The sequence below is a fragment of the Aulonocara stuartgranti genome (genome assembly GCF_965226115.1).
Source record: "Aulonocara stuartgranti genome assembly, chromosome: 14".
Taxonomy (NCBI): domain Eukaryota; kingdom Metazoa; phylum Chordata; class Actinopteri; order Cichliformes; family Cichlidae; genus Aulonocara; species Aulonocara stuartgranti.
Genome location: NC_138950.1, coordinates 34,942,947 through 34,957,204, shown reverse-complemented (window position 1 = coordinate 34,957,204; position 14,258 = coordinate 34,942,947). Strand labels below are relative to the sequence as shown.

Below are 14,258 nucleotides of genomic sequence, written 5' to 3'. Positions count from 1 at the left end.
TGTGTTCAGTATAGTGTGGAGCATCCACTGGAAATTGAAAGGCGCCTCAATGGAAATTTTCATTTCTGTTCTTTGCCTTCAGGAGTTGAGCATTTTTAACATTAAACTGAAACACTTATTAAAAATGAACCAGTCATACAGACATGAATAAGCTGCTGTTTTGCTATGATGTTATATTATACTGCAGTCTCTGTTTTTGTTGTGTTTGATTTTTGTGTTTTAATGTGTGTTTAATGTGTGTTTTAAAGGCCCCAACTAGGGTCATTGCAGATTAGCTCAGGCTATAAACGATGCGGTGTGTTGGCTGCGAGAATAAACTAAATTAATGACACTGTGAGAAGATATTTAAAGGAAAGTGATAACAAGAAAAGGCAACTTAAACGTTCACTTAAAGACTGGTCGAAGGTTTCACGACTGCACGTGAACGTCACACGGAGGCACCTGAGCTAAAGGTGTGTGCCGCCTCCTTCCTTCCCGCCGCGCCCCTTCGCTCACACACAGGAAGGAAAGCCGGAGTTTCCCGGAGTGAACCCCAGCGGCAGGCAGTGAATGAAGTGCTCCTGTCACAGTTAGAGAAGAAGTTTTCTATCTCGTATGCAGCATTTTGTACGGACACGACCGACATGCTGATTAAAGAGTTGTGAGTATCTGAACTTTGTCGCCTTCCACCCGACAAAGGAGCGAGCCGGGACGCGTTTGTGTTGAAATATGGACCATTACAGCAGGATGAATGTATTTGTTTGCTCTTTGAAGTCAGCTGAGCTTTTAGCAGTTTAAAGTGTTACTGAGTCGTTAGCAGGATGACAGAAATAAAGGACCACTCAGGAAATGATTTAGTCACAGGGTGTAAAGTTTCAAACGGCAGAACTCCGGACACCGTCAAACTTTAGGTTAGGCTAGGCGCTGTCAGCAGAGGTAAATCCACTGCTGACATCACACTTCAGATTAGTAGGAAGCAGTACCGCGAGAAAACTCGAAAAGTTTAACTTTCTTTGACTTAGAGTTTATTACAGTATGTAATATAAACCGAAGTGTAACATTTCAACGAGATGTTGTAAATGTAAAATATAGTAATTCATACTTGCTTAGCCTCGAACTTGTCAGGAAAACCATAAGAATTGGGGAGGAGTTTGAGAACGTTTAACAAGATCAGGAGCTCATAATGCCAGTTTATCACATGTGCCTCAAATGGGAAGAATCAGCTGCCGGGTGCTTTTACCGCGATAGTGTCATGTGCCAATCATGGCTGGCTGACACCTCTGACATGGCTGTCATTTGACCACAGTGCAAAGTACAATAAGAGGCTCAGGCGTTAAAGAGGATTGCCCAGTGCTGCTTTTTCTTTCAGTTTATGGTCACAGAAACGTAACCTCATGTTCTGTCACCTTCATGCCTGCAAATACTCAGGCTAAAGCAGGTGGGGATTGTGTTATGACATAGGAGAGGAGGCTACGCACGCAGAGCACATGCGCACACACGTAGAGTTTCCTCTAAAAGCGTCTGCATTGTTTGTTTGGGTTCTGCAGCGGTCTTGATTAAAGCTTCATAATTTCCGCTTCCTCATTTCTAGGTTCCTGTGGTTGCAGAGAACTGACTGCCGTGTTACTTCCTAGTGATAATGATTCATTCCTATAAATCATGATGTTGTTGTGCAGGGTCTGAACAAGCTGGAGCCTCTGGAAGAGGGAGCATTGTATGTGATATTTGCTATCTTTATGGCTGCGCCTCCAGGTTCTGGGTACTCTGGAAATTATATCAGTTCCGTAGCTCCCAGTTAAAGGAATGTGCCACAAGTATTCCAGTAAGCAGCTCCTAAAGGTGTAGAAATAGCCAACACCACCCAAAAAAAACCAACAAAAAAAACCCAAATTGGTGGACAAAGACTGTATAGAAAAGATGGGTGTAGCCAACATGATGACATCAGAGGTGTGGCACTTGAAGAATCTAACACTGATTCTATAGGAGAGTTCACCAAATATTGTGGTAGAAGGTAACTTCTATGAATTTATTTATTAAAACCTCTATTTTAGGGCAAACTCAGCAAATGTAAAATTATTATTTTTTGTTTATTTTATTTTCACTTACTGAATACGGGACAGAGCAAATGTAAATTAAAAAATAATTACAATAATTAAATATTGTCCTGGTTGCTGTTGAATTAAAGTAATTTAGATAATAATACAACAAAAACTAAAATGCATCCAACAAGATAAATGCACATAATTTGTATTGATTATTAAAATGTTTAACTGACAGCCTGTTTGTGGATACATGCTATCGTTAACAAGTAGCTCATCACTAAAGCCTCTAATGCTGGCCACTTGCTGACAGTGGCTGCAGGCAAAGCAAGAACAATTGGTATAGAAACCAAAGGGGACGTCCCAATGGTAATTTCCATCTTTTATATCCAGTCTCTGGAATCTGTGCAAAATGCAGACACCAATATTCACTAATTAGTGCAGTACCAGACTATTAAAAATACTGAAGCAAGCCAGAGTAATAGTATTTATCAGGTCATTATGTGCTCCAAAAAGCATCAGAAACACGGTCAAGAGGTCCAGTCCGTTCTCAGAAGATATCCTGACCACAAACGCACTGAGGCGAGGCCTGGGTGCAGTGACCTGCCAGAGCTGCTGTTGTTGGCGGATCTGCCAAAGTGACACTAATTCCCATCTTAACCAAATTCAAGTGGTAAAGTGTTATGAAGAGCAGATGAGCATTGAGGCTAAAGCTGCTTCTTCTAGCAGTTGGTAAATGCGCTGATTTCATCTCTGCAACTTTACATGGAAGTTTGTGGAATCTGCATTTATTAGAGGAACTTTTGGTCCTCTTCCTGCCTCAATATTCAGCCGTGGATGTTGCCACCTAGTCTGGAAGCAGTTTTTGATCAGTTCATCAATAAGCTGGCATCATGTGAATGGGCAGCTGGTGTTAGATGTAAAATGATTTGCAGATTTGGGCAGAGGTTTCTGACTGCGATGTGTTCTTTCTCTTACAGCCGAGTTGTTCTGCCTGTTTCAGTGGAGGAGGTAAGGACTTACTCATTTACTTTAATACCATCAGTGATGGACACTGTAACCATCGGCATCTTCCACTTGCTGGCTCCTTATACCCTTGTCATTGATTCACACAGTTAGTGCATTATTTCTTTCTTTTTGAAATGGCTATTTTAAGCAACATTTGACAGCTCTGTGAAACTGTTTTATGCCCCTCACCGATTCACTACTGTCTCTTTTCTCTAGTGACGGTTGTCATTGCTGTGACAGTACCTAGTCTTCATTTTTCCCAGATAAAGTACTTTTACAAATTTCAAGCCTGTTGATCAGCAAATTTTATTTAGTAATGCATGGACTTTATTAAATCTAAGCGGTTTCACTAGCATATTGTGCTCTTGTAGTTGGTCTGTACTACATGCCAGGTCCAGGATTCATTAAGCTGTGTTTAATTTGCCTTAGCAGCGGATGGCCCCAAACCTTCAAGAGAGCAGCTTCTGTAACTTTAGACATTTACCTTACAGATTTTCACGTTATGAAACCTTTATTTCCCTGGCTCATTCTACCTCTTAATCCTCACGTTCCATACAACAGTTTTTCTTTTGCTTTACAGAGAGCAGAAGCCAGTATTTCACTAAGCAACATAATCACAGCTATGCAACCGGCTTGCTCGGTGATCCGATTCAGTGTGAAAGTTTGCAGGTTTAATCCTCAATTGCCTTGGTTGAGGTGTGACTGTATGGGGAGGGGGCTGCTCTATTTTGTGTAGTTCATTTATTTGTGCAGTCAATGTGAGACAGCTGTAGTGTTTAGAAGTAATGTTGGGTGGGTTACAGGTTAGAAACTACAGTTGTGCAGTGGGAATACTAATTAATATTTCCTCTTTTTTGTTGTCTATGTTTAATATAAACATAAACGGTAATTAATTATATTGAGTTGAAATGCTGGCAGGTATAGTTTGACAATTTGTGATTGGTAATCTCTATTTCCTTTTTTTTTTTTTTTTTTTTTAAAAAGCTGAAAGACCAGTGGCGTGTCGTTTCACTCCACAGTGCAAGGTGTGATTGTAACATTCAGGGATATAAAACAAAAACCCAATCTCCTCCACTGTGTCTACTCCGAGTCTCAGGGAAGCAGATTTGCAAGTTGTGAGGGGTGTGAGTGAAGACTGTTGGTGTGGCAACACAACAGAACAGCTCTGCACTGATGTGCTGAACCTGGAGTAGGACTTGTGTTTGGTCTCATAGCCACAGACCCGTTCAGTTTGCTGATATTTTTTGATGCAATCCTGAATCGCTTTGAGCAATAGCGACATACTTGTGATGAGGATGCTTAATGTGGTCCTAAAAAGAAAATGGAAACTCTGGAATATACTTTCAGAAAGACTGAAAAATACGTTTACAATCAGATTCTTATAAAACATGAAATTGCTTATTCAATTCTTTTTTTCATTTGAATTTCTAATCCTATTACAAAACTTAAATGTCAAAGCACAGCATAGCAAATTCTGAAGGTGTGGTATGTTAAGGTGTTTCAACGAGCAACCATTTGAGTCATTCTAACAGTTGTCCTCTTAAATGAATGCCGAGTAAGACTTTAATCCAGTTATTCCTGCTCTCATTAAACCAGTAAACCGTTCAGTCACATTCTGCATCTTGTTTTTGTTTGGAGATCGTATGATGCAAGCTGGCAGGTTCACTTTTTCCCCTGACTAACAGTTTGAGCTCTTTGCCCAAACATGTTTTCCAGTAGTGATTGTTGTCTGCACCTACACATGGTTCCTGCCCCCTGACTGCTTCTGAAAGACTGTAAGACATCAGCGGCAATGACGAGGCACACTGGTTACACATGGCAAACCACATTCCTGAGTTTCTATTCACGGCATCAAAACTGAGCATCCACAGCAAGAAAAATGGGTCACCAACTTCTTTGGTTTAAGGAGTGGATGGCAGGGCTAGATTGTACTTGTCCAGCTAAACTACAGGAGGCAGTACACGTGGCAACTTTAACCGAAATCCACAAAGAGTAAGAAGAGCCAATCATAAAAAAATAGCAGTCATTTGTTTGTCTGGTTCCTCTGGAACCAGGTTTTACAGCTCTGGGTGACGTGTGTGTACGGTGTGTGGCTGACACCACCAGTGAAGTGAGTCACACACTTTTGCCTGACTCAGGAAACGTTAGGGGAGGGAAGATGCGGGGAAGAACAAGTCATGGAAATGCTTTACACTGCTGAAGTCTGTGTGTAGGGACATATTGGAAAATGGTTAACTCGGGCTCATTTTACATAAATGGTTAACTCAGGTCATGACAGGCTTTTTAAAGAGAGGTTTTTTTAACCTGCCTTTTAAATGCTCTCCTGTCTGTTTTTCTTTTGACGCATTGAACTAAAAATCATAAACCTTGCCTGGATTTACGTTTGGCTGATCTCCCATATAACATCGTTTCATTCACCACTGGAATGTTTGGGTCTCTCAGCAGAGAGACCCTTACACTGTATCTCCTACAGTGTCTCAGCTTGATTTTCATCTTTGGAAAGTGAGTTACAGGGAAGCAGACAGTGTAGGTGGTGAGTGAAGATGTGTTTATATAGCCAAAAGCTTCTGAATGTGCCAGCGCTGGCACACTAGCACAAAGCACAGTTTATCCTGTCTGATGGATGTTCTCCCTCAGAACCTCAGGCAATGCTCGTCACCATCACTCTTGACATGACGTGCTGTCTGCACACTTGGAAACTCTTGGTCAATAGAGACAGATTTTATCACAAATGATGATCTTTCACATAGTTAATTGTAGTTTCAATCCTCCTTTCTACTTTTGTCCTTCCAGTACCAAGTGGGTCAGCTCTACACAGTAGCAGAGGCCAGTAAGAATGAGACGGGTGGAGGGGACGGTGTGGAGGTGCTGAAGAACGAGCCCTATGAAAAAGATGGAGAGAAGGGACAGTACACCCACAAGATCTACCACCTGCAGACGTAAGCAGCGCAGCTCAGCTTCAAACACGCTGTAGTATATTGAAAGCGGTTGAAATACTACACAAAAAGTTGTAAAAACACTGATTATTCTTACTATTTCCCCTAATTGCAAATGAAATCATTTTGCAGAGAGCACTGGAAAAACTTGGCCCTGTGGAGACCACAACTTTGACCTCACCTGCTTTTTGCTCAGCTTAACAGAGATGAGAATGATTCCCATCTCTGTTGCTCTGTAATAAAAATGTTTTTCCAGAAAGCAGAGTGGGATGTAAAGAAACTGCTTGATGATAATCTGTGTCTTATTATATTACAGTTTTATGTGGCTACATTAACATTTGCCTGTTTCTCTCTGCAGTAAAGTGTCAGGTTTCATCGCTAAAATTGCTCCAAAAGGTTCTCTGACTGTTCACGAGAAGGCCTGGAATGCATATCCATACTGTCGAACCAGTGAGTCCTAATACATACACACACACACACACACACACACTCACTGATGGTCATGCTTACAATGTCTCACCTCACATGTGTGAGGCGAGACACCAGAAATGCGTTTGTGTGAAATTACACAAAAAACTGAAGTTTAAAATCTGACTTATCTGAAATCTTTCCCTCTCTGCATTATCTTCCCAACTTGGTCCACTTTGTTTCTGCTGCAGTCCTCACAGTATGTATTATTTTCTTTTGATGGTTCGGATAAAAGTTCAATTTAAACTTCACAGGAACTGCATTGCCCTTAGTGTTAGTTAACCTGATCGTGTCTCACTCATTCTTACAGAATGAATACATGAAAGACAATTTCATGATCAAGATCGAGACGTGGCACAAGCCTGATATGGGGGATCAGGAGAATGTAAGTGCACACAGTACTTGACCACTTAGTTTGACTTGATCTACCATATGTTTTCAAAATGACATTGGATCTTGATAAATGAGGTATTCAAGTTCAAAATATTGCAATGCACATTGTGAAATTCCTGGATTTAAAATCGCACCAGAAGTCAAAGTTAATAATTGAAATCGTAGGAGGACCCAATCTGTGTGACTGTAAGGACTTCTGAGCATGCTCCCGGTGTGTCAGCAGATGGTGTCCAAGGACATCTGCACACAGATGTGGAGCAGGGCAGCATATCTTAAATTGAAAGTATACACTGCTCAAAGACTTGATCATCTCATTATAACACTGCTGTGGTGCAACAGAACGTGACAAGAAGGCACAACCTTTGGCGTGTTATGCATCTGTCCAACACCTCAAAATATAGCCACGCACCACCAGGAGCTCACTGATGCCCTGATGCAGCTATTATGTTGCAGCAGCAACAACTACCGTTTACTAGTATGCAAGGGTCAAAGTAAACACAAGGTTTTGTGCATATGCATGTGTAACTTTATCTTGATTGTGTCATACCTGCATATTGATTACTCATCAATCTTCATATTTATGGAAAAGACAGCTAAAGCACTGCTGCAGTTTTATATCTTTGAATTAAGGGGCAGCAGTTATGTTTGTCATTAACCAATAGGTCATTATTATGCAGCTTTTCATTTTAAGTCTGACCTGTTCCCTGTCAGGCAACCAACCAAATATGAAGATAGAGATATATATATATATATATATATATATATATATATATATATATATATATATATATATATTTTGTGTGTGTGTAATATACAACACCCAGCACGCCCCTGCGGGCGGTTTATCCTTCAAGCTCGGGTCCTCTACCAGAGGCCTGGGAGCTTGAGGGTCCTGCGCAGTATCTTAGCTGTTCCCAGGACTGCGCTCTTCTGGACAGAGATCTCCGATGTTATTCCCGGGATCTGCTGGAGCCACTCGCCTAGCTTGGGAGTCACCGCACCTAGTGCTCCGATTACCACGGGGACCACCGTTACCTTCACCCTCCACATCCTCTCGAGCTCTTCTCTGAGCCCTTGGTATTTCTCCAGCTTCTCGTGTTCCTTCTTCCTGATATTGCTGTCATTCGGAACCGCTACATCGATCACTACGGCCGTCTTCTTCTGTTTGTCTACCACCACTATGTCCGGTTGGTTAGCCACCACCATTTTGTCCGTCTGTATCTGGAAGTCCCACAGGATCTTAGCTCGGTCATTCTCCACCACCCTTGGGGGCATCTCCCATTTTGACCTCGGGACTTCTAGGTTATACTCGGCACAGATGTTCCTGTACACTATGCCGGCCACTTGGTTATGGCGTTCCATGTATGCTTTGCCTGCTAGCATCTTGCACCCTGCTGTTATGTGCTGGATTGTCTCTGGGGCATCTTTACACAGCCTGCACCTGGGGTCTTGCCTGGTGTGATAGACCCCAGCCTCTATGGATCTTGTACTCAGAGCTTGTTCTTGTGCTGCCATGATTAGTGCCTCTGTGCTGTCTTTCAGTCCAGCTTTGTCCAGCCACTGGTAGGATTTCTGGATATCAGCCACCTCCTCTATCTGCCGGTGGTACATACCGTGCAGGGGCCTGTCCTTCCATGATGGTTCCTCGTCTCCCTCCTCTTTCTTGGGTTTCTGCTGCCTGAGGTATTCACTGAGCACTCGGTCAGTTGGGGCCATCTTCCCAATGTATTCTTGGATGTTCCTTGTCTCATCCTGGACTGTGGTGCTGACACTCACCAGTCCCCGGCCCCCTTCCTTCCGCTTAGCGTACAGCCTCAGGGTGCTGGACTTGGGGTGAAACCCTCCATGCATGGTCAGGAGCTTTCTTGTCTTTATGTCAGTGGCTTCTATCTCCTCCTTTGGCCAGCCTATTACCCCAGCAGGGTACCTGATCACGGGCAGGGCGTATGTGTTGATGGCCCGGATCTTGTTCTTACCATTCAGCTGACTCCTCAGGACTTGCCTGACCCTCTGCAGGTACTTGGTGGTTGCAGCCTTTCTAGCGGCCTCTTCATGGTTCCCATTTGCCTGCGGGATCCCCAGGTACTTGTAACTGTCCTCTATGTCTGCAATGTTGCCTTCTGGTAGTTCAATCCCCTCAGTTCTGACTACCTTCCCTCTCTTTGTTACCATCCGACTACACTTCTCCAGTCCGAACGACATTCCAATGTCATTGCTGTATAGCCTGGTAGTGTGGATCAGTGAATCGATGTCTCGTTCACTCTTGGCATACAGCTTGATGTCATCCATGTACAGGAGGTGGCTGACAACTGCTCCGTTCCGTAGTCGGTATCCGTAGCCAGTCTTGTTAATGATCTCACTGAGGGGGTTCAGGCCTATGCAGAACAGCAGTGGGGACAGAGCATCTCCTTGGTAGATCCCGCACTTGATGGTAACTTGTGCTATGGGCTTGGAGTTGGCCTCTAGTGTTGTACGCCACATCCCCATTGAGTTCCTGATGAAGGCTCTTAGGGTCCCATTGATCTTGTACAATTCTAGGCATTCCAGTATCCAGCTGTGGGGCATTGAGTCATAGGCCTTCTTGTAATCAATCCAGGCAGTGCACAGGTTGGTCAGTCTGGTCTTGCAGTCTCGGCTGATTGTTCTGTCTACCAGTAGCTGGTGTTTTGCACCTCTGGTATTCTTGCCAATTCCTTTCTGTGTCCCGCTCATGTATTGACCCATGTGCCTGTTCATCTTAGCCGATATGATGCCTGACAGGAGCTTCCATGTAGTACTGAGGCAGGTTATTGGTCGGTAGTTGGAGGGGACCGGTCCCTTCTTGGGGTCCTTGGGGATCAGGACCGTCCGGCCTTCAGTTAGCCATTCCGGGTGTCTCTCGTTAACTAGCAGCTGGTTCATTTGTGCTGCCAGACGCTCGTGGAGTGCAGTCAGCTTCTTCAGCCAGTAGGCGTGAACCATGTCGGGCCCTGGTGCTGTCCAACTCTTCATACTGGAGACCCTTTCTTGGATATCTGCCACTGTGATGGTTACTGGACCCTGTTCAGGGAGGTCGCTGTGGTCTGCCCTCAGATCCACTAGCCACTGAGCATTGCCGTTATGGGTTGCATCCTTCTCCCATATGCTCTTCCAGTATTGCTCCGTCTCCAGCCTTGGTGGTGGTGTTCTCTTATTGTTCCCTTGCCACTGAGAGTACACCTTTGCTGGTTCTGTGGAGAACAGCTGGTTTATTCTCCTGCCTTCTATCTCTCTGGTGTACCTCCTCAAGCGGCTGGCCAAGGCTGTGAGTCTTTGCTTGGCAGTTTCCAAGGCCTCAGATATGGACAGCTTGCTGTATTTCTTAGGCACCTTATTTGTCGCACCTTTCTGCAACTCCGTTAGTTGGCTAACCTCCCTCCGTGCTACTTTGATCTTGCCCTCTAGCCTCCTTCTCCATGGAGGGTACTGCCCCTTGTGGCTGTTCAACTTGTAGCCAAGCATCTCACTGATCACTGCTGCCGTATTGTAGATCAGCTTGTTAGTGTCGGTAATCGTGGATATATATATATATATATATATATATATATATATATATATATATATATATATATATATATATATATATATATATATATATATATAATTTTTTTTTTTTTTTTTTTCCCCCTTGTCTGCAGGTGCATGGACTAGATCCAGACACATGGAAGGATGTTGAAGTTGTTTACATTGACATTGCTGACAAAAGACAAATAGATTCAAAGGTATGTGATTTGAAAAAAAACAAACAAACCGTCTTTAGGTGTGATCATTTTATTTATTTTGAACCTGTGATGGTTGAGTTAGCACACCTGTTTACTTAAACATTGAGTACATCAGTTTACTGTTTGTTACGCTTTATATGAGAGATGCTGAACTTGATTTGTGCTGAAGGTCACTTGTAAAAAATGGGTCAGCCATTTGTCTTACTCCTGCACTTGCAAGTACATTTTAATGTCTTCATTGAAGGGGGAAAAAAGTCAGTAAGTAAATCGAAATAATATATCCTGGGAGTCATATTTTAGTCACTCTTAGGTTTGTATATTGTTTATATGTCTTAAAGGTAAAGAATAAACATTTGTGCTGTTGTGCCATACACATAAAACCAGAACTCCCAGCATAGGACATTTGATGTTAGTTAATTTGTTAGTTTTTCATCACATTTTAAGTAAGATTTGACAAAAGTGGTATTTAAGATCATTTCTGGGGTGTTTTATCAATTATCTAGATTATTTCATTAAAAAATAAATTTTTAGTAATGTGGTATTATTTGCGCTAAAAGAGACTGTTTAAGAAAACCAAAAAACCCCCCCAAAAAACCCAACTCGCTGTGAAACATGAACAGGTGATTGTCTACATTTTAAAACTCTCCTAATAGTGGTCTCCAAAATGTAAGAAATGCATAAAGGAAAAAAATGTACAAATAAAATGGTCTAAATTACTCACCTTATCCACATCTGCCCACGATCACCAAACGTGCTGCATCCACACTGCTCCGCGTCATCTGCAACTTCACCTACTCAGCTCTGCGGCCAGGGCTGAAACCTGTGTGGCTGCTGTGCTCTTTTCTCTTCATTCTTTTGGATGAATTCTCTACACTCTGGACTGTCAGCTCAGTTTAGCTACAGGTCCCCCGCTGCTAAGAACAGCCAACAACCAGCACGGTTGTCCACATGTTCAGTTACACTCACCACCCCGCCAGTCATTACTAATCTTTTTTCTAGCTACAGTCCTCTATATATTTATTTATCAATCAGCTCTAGCTAGCTCTGGCTCATGCGATATTAGCCTTCATGTCAGAATGTGTGTAAACAATAGTGTTGCTTAAAAAAAACCCTGGTGTTTTGCAGTAACACATTCAGTTCATTTCTTTGGGGTCAAAATGATGTCGGTGGTTCTAGAATAGAATAGAATAATCCTTTAATTGTCCCACAAGGGGACATTTGGTTGTAACAGCAGCAAGAAACACAATAACAACAAAGAAAAAGATAAAAGGACTCGGTCAGGTTGGAGTTGCTGATACTGGCCGGAAGCTACAAGTGGTGTGTGTGTGTGTGTGTGTGTGTGTGGGGTTTTTGTTTTGTTTTGTTTTTTTTTTTCTTGTCCTTTTGATCCCACATACTCCAAAATGCAGTATTTAACAAATGAGCTAATGTTTAAGGAAAGTCAGGAAATATGAGATGATGGGCGGTTTAATTTAAGAGTTACTGGATTTTATAATGGCAAGTGTTGAAATGACCCCCTTGGTTCTAGTGTTAATATTATAAATGATGAATGTGGCCTGTTACAAGCTACATTGTATTGCTTGTATTCATTTTTAGGATTACAAAGAAGATGAGGATCCAGCCAAGGTTAGGTCGGAGAAGACGGGCAGAGGGCCTCTGGGACCTGACTGGAAGGTACGCTCCCTCCTTCTCTTCACTGTGGCTCACTTCATTAAAGCTCTGAATTGACTGTGTTTACAGGTCTGGAGACTTTGTGTATTTATGTTGTGTGTACCTCTGTGCGTTTTCAGAAGGAGCTACCAAACAAAAGTGACTGTCCACACATGTGTGCCTACAAGCTAGTCACTGTTAACTTTAAGTGGTTTGGACTGCAGAACAAAGTAGAAAACTTCATTCAGAAGGTATGAAATAAAAAGTGCAGAATAAATATAACCTAATGCACATATTTCTGCACAAAAAACAATAAATTCCAGTGTGTCCTGACTGTCTTTCACACGTCCCCTCTGTTCAGCAAGAGAAGCGTTTGTTCACCAAATTCCACAGACAGGTGTTCTGCTGGTTAGACAAATGGATTGATCTGACGATGGATGACATACGACGTATGGAGGAGGAAACGCAGAAGGAGCTTGATGAGGTGACTGAGGACTGTATATTAGACCTGCTGGAGGGTGGAGCAGTATTTCTTTGTTGCCCTTCACATTTATTGAGATCTCTTATGTAGAAAAAAAGGCAGTTTTAATATCTGAATTTTAGTTCATGAAAACAGAGCTCACTGTGGTGTGTTACAGCAGCATGTTTGTGTTGTCTTTGTCAGTAAAATCAATGATCTGATGAAATTAACAGTTCAACTGCTCATGTTATCAATTCTTGGTGACTCGTAACAGTGAGTTGCAATATGCAGTGAAGAATTTAAAGTTTGATCTCACTGCTCCAATGTGCTGCAATGGTGCTGCTCCCTTTGTTTCTGCTTGAAAACAGTTGTTATAAAAGCAGAAACGGCCCCAAACACTGTTTATGTGTTTGCCTGTAATAAGATCAAAGTATTTTGGGTCAATGTGAAGAAGGATCTTTCTAAAACAAGAACTGGGAGCTGAGCAGTATTTCACATCACTTTCTTTAGTGCACTAATCTGGTTTTCTACCCTTCTAAATAACGTGTCTCCATGTCACAGATGAGGGTCAAAGATCCAGTTAAAGGCAGTACGGCTGCTGAAGACTAGCTCAGTGAGTATTTAACTGGTGCTCTGAAGAATTTTCAATCTGAACATAAATGTTCAATCACTCTTCAATTGTGTTTGTTCTCTTCTCCTCTTCAGCTCATTTTGATACTGGAAGACTTGACTCCACTCCCTGACTGGCGCCGCTGAAACTGGACTGCTATAAACAAGAAAAGCATTTACGTCCCAATAAAAATCTTGTCTTAATAAGATCTCATTGTTGTGAAGCTGTTGTGTATATTTATGTATTATGCTGAAATACAAGTACAGCAGCTTTTAGTGCTTTTAAAGAAGTGGGTTGCAGGTTGAGGGAGAATTCTTATTTATGCTTTTGGTCGTTATATCTTAAACCACTGGGGGGGGACAGTGCAGGTTATCTCTGAAACAACATTCCACATTACTGTAATTTTTTTTTTCTCTCCCCCTTCTCCTCGTCTCAGTGACTTATTGTTTACGGACCTGCAACTGCAAAATCTCCAGTGTTAATAAGATTTTATATTTTTCTTATCTATAAATTGTCTTGTTGTGTCTTAACTATAAGTGGACATAAATGCTTTCAAAATCTCCAAATTTCTTGATTTCATAAAGGGCTCAGACTGGATAATCCTCCACCTTCCTCTGCCTCAAATTATTTCTTGTAATCAGATAGATATTTGGGGGGGCGTTGTATTTCATTGGGTTGATGATTTGTTGATATGTGTTGAAGATGTGTTGCTGATAATGTGCAAGAAGACCCTGAACTCTAAGCAGATTTCAAAATAATTGACACTACAGCCACTTCTGTCTTGATGATTGTTCAGATGTCTAAGTCTTCCATGTACTGAATGAAATGAAATAACCTGGATATAAATATGAGTTATAACATTGTTCATTGCATTTGTACATATGTATTTGTATCTCTGCTGTAAGTGTCTCAGTGATCTTTTAACCCTTCAGCAACACCCCCCCCCCCCCCCCCCCACCAAAGACCCTTTCTGTG

General features: G+C 42.1%; 1 protein-coding gene across 1 annotated transcript; it reads left to right on the top strand.

Annotated features, from left to right (window-relative positions):
- The first annotated feature begins 458 nt into the window (after positions 1–458).
- Positions 459–14,145, top strand: LOC309687982 (phosphatidylinositol transfer protein alpha isoform-like). The gene is made up of 11 exons (XM_082503364.1): positions 459–640; positions 2,999–3,029; positions 5,820–5,965; positions 6,321–6,412; positions 6,709–6,815; positions 10,480–10,563; positions 12,160–12,237; positions 12,354–12,464; positions 12,575–12,697; positions 13,235–13,286; positions 13,379–14,145. The coding sequence occupies exons 1-10, from the start codon at positions 624–626 to the stop codon at positions 13,280–13,282; spliced, it is 837 nt and encodes a 278-aa protein (XP_082359490.1). The 5' UTR covers positions 459–623; the 3' UTR covers positions 13,283–13,286; positions 13,379–14,145.
- The last annotated feature ends 113 nt before the right edge of the window (positions 14,146–14,258 follow it).

Coding starts and splice junctions, on each gene's coding strand:
- LOC309687982 (XM_082503364.1), top strand. Junction 6,413..6,708: donor ATATCCATACTGTCGAACCA/GTGAGTCCTAAT, acceptor CCTTAGTGTTAG/TTAACCTGATCGTGTCTCAC. Junction 12,238..12,353: donor CTCTGGGACCTGACTGGAAG/GTACGCTCCCTC, acceptor GTGCGTTTTCAG/AAGGAGCTACCAAACAAAAG.